Source organism: Humulus lupulus, chromosome 7, assembly GCF_963169125.1.
Source record: "Humulus lupulus chromosome 7, drHumLupu1.1, whole genome shotgun sequence".
In the NCBI taxonomy this organism is placed as follows: Eukaryota; Viridiplantae; Streptophyta; class Magnoliopsida; order Rosales; family Cannabaceae; genus Humulus; species Humulus lupulus.
In genome coordinates this window covers 25,992,274-25,998,273 of record NC_084799.1, presented here as the reverse complement: position 1 = coordinate 25,998,273, position 6,000 = coordinate 25,992,274, and the positions used below count along the sequence as shown (strand labels likewise).

The 6,000-nt window shown below is 32.9% G+C and overlaps 2 protein-coding genes across 2 annotated transcripts; both read left to right on the top strand.

The window, feature by feature from the left end:
• Nucleotides 1-2,739: 2,739 nt before the first annotated feature.
• Nucleotides 2,740-4,093, top strand: LOC133791523 (uncharacterized). Its single transcript, XM_062229444.1, has 2 exons — nucleotides 2,740-3,306; nucleotides 3,374-4,093. Exons 1-2 carry the CDS (start codon nucleotides 2,740-2,742, stop codon nucleotides 4,091-4,093), a joined length of 1,287 nt encoding a protein of 428 aa, XP_062085428.1.
• Nucleotides 4,094-4,231: 138 nt separating this feature from the next.
• LOC133791522 (uncharacterized) lies at nucleotides 4,232-5,199 on the top strand. Its single transcript, XM_062229443.1, has 3 exons — nucleotides 4,232-4,567; nucleotides 4,648-4,976; nucleotides 5,148-5,199. The coding sequence occupies exons 1-3, from the start codon at nucleotides 4,232-4,234 to the stop codon at nucleotides 5,197-5,199; spliced, it is 717 nt and encodes a 238-aa protein (XP_062085427.1).
• The last annotated feature ends 801 nt before the right edge of the window (nucleotides 5,200-6,000 follow it).

Genomic DNA, 6,000 nt, shown 5'->3' with positions numbered 1-6,000 from the left:
CTCTACCTCCTCAGCAGTGAGGGCCTTCTTAACCACCTGGGCATAAATTTTCTCCCTAGGTACTAATGTGATCCTCACTTCTCGGGCTATCATAACATTAAGCCCTCTAACAAACCTGTCCTGCCTAGCTGCATCTGTAGGCACTGAATCAAGTGCAAATTTCGCTAGCTTATCAAACTTCAGGGCATACTCAGTAACTATCATGCTGCCCTGTACCAACCCAGTGAACTCATTCACCTTTGCCACCCTGACAACAATATTGTAGTATTTCTAGTTGAACAAGTCTCTAAACCCATCCCAACTCATGGTAAAAACATCTCGAGACTGTGATGTTACCTCCCACCAGATGCGGGCATCATCTCAAAGCATATAGGTGGCACAGGCCACCCTGTCGTTACCTTCCACCCTCATGAAGTCCAGGATGAAGGTAATCAAACTCATCCACTGTTCAGCCTTAAGTGGATCTGGTCCTCCCTCAAAAGTTGGAGGATGCTATTTCCTAAATCTTTTGTAAAGCGGCTCCCACTTGTTCCCAATCTCAGGCGGTTGTACAACCGGTGCCATGGAAAGTTAGGTGCAACACTCCTTGGTGCAGCGTGCTGCCTCAGAAGGCGAATCTCTTCTTCCTGACACTAAAGTCTAGCTTACATGTCAGCAAACAGCTGTTGTAAGTTCTCAGGAACTGGCGGAGGGTTTTGGCCCTGCTCATCATCTCTAGCCTTAACCCCAATGCCGGCTAGTCGAATCGATCGCCTTGGAGGCATAACTCTCCAAGTTTATCTATAATCAACGACTCAGCTAATTAGGCAATGATAACATGTTTAAAATCGTCCCATGAACCAACATCGAAACTCAACCAACAACACACAATTATAATGCAAGCAAGCATTCAAACAATTATTCACTTACAGTAGCAATGCTAATAAGCACGCCTTATCATATTCACATAGCAGTCAAGGGCCAGGCTCTATAAGTATATCTCATGCTCCCTAATAAACATGCAAATTAAGCATTTATATTTCATTTAAACATTCAAACATACAATCACATATATGGTTACCGAACCGTGAGTCAAGCTTGTCTTTAGCGGCGAGTGTACATACCCAGCCAATCTTCAAGAACCCTTAAACCTAGACTGCTATGATACCAAATTATAAGCTTGTATTTAGTCATAATTATAATATCTATTTTTCTTTTTGTATTTTATAATTGAGTAAATATCTATTTCCATTAATCTATTTTTTTCTAATAATTGTATAACCAAAATATAAATCTTTAATTAATATATGCATTATTTAACTATTTAACTAAACTGCTACTAAAATATTTACTTATGAGATATTAATCTATAAAAATAAATTAATGATTATATATATATATAAATATCTATATTATTTAACTAAACTACAACAAAGATAATATCTATATATTTATATCAAGGAGTTAATGTGGCACTTTAAAATCTTTCCAAACTACTCAATTTATTTTCTAAATTTTTCTAATTTTTTATTCTACTTATATAAAAAAATATTTTTTTATTCTACTTTTTCCTAGAGATATTTTTCTCTTCGTTTTCTTCTATATTTTATAAAGTTGAACTTTTATTTTATAAAACTGAACTTTTAGGAGATGATGTGGCTTTCTAAGATATTTACTTTACATACTATCTGTATTGCCATTCATTTATACTCTAAAATATCTTAAACCCACTTTATTTATTTTCTAATTTTTTTTATATTTTTTTAATCTATTTTACCCTAAAAAAATTGATTCTGCACTCTACAAACATCTCTTAAAACTACTCTATATATTTGTTTTTATACAAAACACCAATATACATGTTTGCTACGATCTATATTTAAACCTAAATAGATGTGTTTTCATATACATATGTTTTTTTTGTTTGGTGTATGTTATATATATGTTTAATAAGTTGGTGATTTTTTATGGGAAATTTTTATATATTCGGAACTTCACCAAAAAAATTCGAAAAATACAGTAATCTCTATTTCTTACAATATTACGGTAAAAGCTAAGCCCACAAGTCACGGAAGACCCAATTTCCCACCATTATATACGGAAGTCCCAACCCAACCATTACAACTCAGCCAATCTTTATGTAACATGATGTACTCAGTATATTTTCAGAGATCTCCAAGGATTTCAACTTACAAAACCAAGAAGACTGGGAAAAATCAGAAAGTTTCTTCTGCAATCTACTGCAAAATTTCAGAATCGATGGGTCTAAAAAAACAACTACACGAAATCTGTTTTGTGGTAAGTTTCCTTGTTCTTCTATTTTGTTCTTGGAACATAATTTATAACTTTCGGAAATCACTAAGACAAATCTAGCAAAAACATATATTTTAACACATATCTCCACAGAATCATATACAAATTTTACCATAGAAACATTTGAAAACCCTGAAAACCTTTTATAAAAAAAAAACTGTTACAATATTATAAAGATGTTTCTTAGATTGTCTCATCTTTAAGTTATTTGCTCTTGCTTGTGCAGAATTTGGTCATTTAAAAACCAATAAACGGAGGAGTTTATATGCTAAATTCTCATTTTATTTGGGGGTGTGTTAATGAATAGCTTGTGCTGGATTTGGTAGTTTATAACCCATAAGGTATTTGTCTTTGCTAAATCTGTGATGCTCCTATTTGGTTTTATAATGAAAATATAAAGAATTTTACATATCAATCTAATTTTTTTCTTTTTATTCATCTGCAGATATGAATCCAATAACATCTTTGGTATATTATGATGGTCATTGGAATGAAAATAATGTGTATGAGAATTTCAAAATGCTGGGAGTGTTAATACCATTAGATTGCTCATTTACAACACTAATGAATATCTTGTCTACAGAGTTGTCTACCATTCTGTCAATAGAAAATGCAACAATTGAGTACCAGATTTTTGAAACATTGCCTCCATTGAAGATCAATAGTGATAGCTCTATACAATTCTACTTGGAGTACAAAAGAAATGACAGAACACTCACAAAATACCCTTTGATAGTTTCTGTAACAGAGAACAACCAAACAATTACCTGTGGAGCACTTCAAAAGATGAGTTCTACTGTTGCTTCAAGTAGTAATAATATAGAGAATGATATTTCAGACACATCGACATTCTCTATAGATGAACCTCAAGAAATACCAAATTTTATTCAATTGGCAGATCAAATTACATATTTGATTTTGGAGAAGGAACGACATGAATCAATTCCTGAACATATCGAAACAGAAACTACAGTTATAACTCATGCAATTTCTGATGGAATAAGAGAAAAACAGGTATACAAAAACAAAGAGGTTCTTACAACAACAATTGGTCTCTATGCCATAAAAAAACAATTTTCAGTTCAAGGTCCACAAATCTTGCAAAAAAGAATATCAGTTGAAGTGCCTTGATTCAAAATGTACGTGGTCATTTCGTGCTGCAAGATATGGAAAGACAGATATGTTCCAACTTAAGAAGTTCAATCGTGCCCACACATGTTCCTTGGACATTATTCTTGGAGATCACCGACAAGCTTCAAGTAGTATGATTGGGAATGTTGTGAAGAGCAAGTTCACAGATCCAAAAACAAATTATAGACCTAAAGATATAGCTAAAGACATGTTGGACAGATATGGAGTTTCCATGAGTTACCAAAAAGCATGGCGATCTAAGGAAAAAGCAGTTAATTATGTACATGGTTCAAGTCAAGATTCCTACCGAGACATTCCACGATATCTGCACATTTTGAAGCACAAAAATCCAGGTACTGTAACAGATTTGGAAATTGATAGTCTAAACATATTTAAATATCTTTTTATGGCTATGGGACAATCAATTCTAGGTTGGAAACATTGCATTCCAGTAATTGTTGTTGATGGAACATTCCTAAAAGCTGCATTTGGCGGTACACTTCTCACAGCTTCAACACAAGATGCAAATAGACACATCTTCCCATTGGCTTTTGCTATAACAGATTCTGAAAACAATGATTCATGGGAGTGGTTCTTCAGAAAAATAAAAGAATGTTATGGAGAAAGAGAAGAGTTATGTATAGTTTCAGATAGACATGAAAGCATATAGAATGCTATAAAAAATGTCTTTCCAAATGTAACTCATGGAGTGTGCTCCTACCATCTTTTCTGCAACATAAAGAACAAGTTTAGAACAGATGCAAAAGCAACCAATATTGCATTTCATGCTGCTGCAAAAGCTTATAACATGGAAGATTTTGAAAAATACATGAAGGACTTGGACAATTTACATGAAGGAATCCGTCCTTTTCTGGCCAATGAGGTTAAATATGAAAAGTGGGCAAGAATCCACTCCAAAAGTCGTAGATATGCAACTATGACTTCAAACACAGCTGAATCCATTAATGCAGCACTAAAAGAAATGAGAGAGCTTCCAGTAACAACATTACTTGAGTGCCTTAGAAACCTGATTCAAAAATGGAGCTACAACAACAAAAAAGAAGCAGAAGCAACGTTTACAGAATTGCCAAAGAAACAAGAGGAATACTTAAGAAAGAACTTTGTCAAGTCATTAAGAATGACTGTAAGTACAACTATTTCTTTTATTTATAAATACCACTGTATTAATATACTTCCTTGCTCATTATTATTATTTCATTGCAGGTAGAACCAGCTAGCACACTCATTTACAGTGTACACAGTGGTTTAACAACAAACATTGTAGACATTGCAAAGAAATCTTGCACTTGTAACAAGTTTGATTTGGATGAATTACCTTGTGAACATGCCATGGCAGTCATTAGAAAGATGAGCCTTCAGTATAAAAAATATTGCTCATATTATTTCACAAAACAAGCCATGTTGAACACCTATAATGCATCAATACATCCATTGGGAGAACCAAAAACATGGAGAGTTCCAAATAATGTTGAGGAAATAGAAGTACTACCTCCAAAGGGAAACAGAAAAAGTGGAAGGCCAAGGAAAAAAAGGTTTGTTTCAGCAAGAGAGGGGTCTTATCAGCTTAAATGTGGAAGGTGTGGAGAGCTTGGGCACAACCGAAAAACCTGCACAAACCAGCCTCTATTGAGAACAAAAAAACACTTAAAGCTTATAGATTGAAAATACTTTTTATTTGAATTTTGAAACTTTGTATGTTTCAGTACAGTTATTGGAACATTACTTATCACTATTACTTGTGATAAAGATTTATGACATTTTATTGAATATATGGAATATTATAAAAACTTAGGAAAAAATTTGCATCAATATATCAGAATTAATGTTCAGGGCGTTATGTGTAAATTTTTGTTACATATTTGTTACAGATATATCTGAAATGAATATTAATGTAACATTTTGTTACATATTTGTTACAGATATGTTACAAGTTTCTCACAGACACTTCCAATATCAAATAAATGGGAAATAAGTTATTTTATTAACTTATGTTACAGTTTTGAAACATAAATATTTGATTTTCATTTGTAAGTTTCCAGTCCATTTAAAAGGATTAACTTCAAAAGTTTGTAACGATTTGATACATATTTGAAACTGAAGTTATCGTGACTATTAATAGACGTTAAGTAATGCTACGCAATTTTGCATGAACTTAGGTTACAAACTTTTAACACATGTTACCTAACACATGAAATATAAAAATAAAGTTGTGAACTCAAGTTACAAACTTGAGACACCTCTGTACAACATTCCTCATAAAAAAAGGGCTAATAGCAAAATTCATTGATATGCCACAGTATTCAAAATATTCAAACATGATACTTGCTTAAAAGTTTGCAAAACAAAAACACAAAAGTTATCTTGCCATAAGTATGTATCGTCTTTACAAGATAAAAGCCAAAATGTTAACTACTTTGATCCTCTCATACTTCCATTGCATTAATATTCAACTTCTTCTTGCTCATTCTTCCTCTGAACTCCCCATCAGATAGATAGCCTTCATCTTTCTTTCTTTTAGCATGGACATATAGCTCAACTGCAATTTTGTTTCTCTGG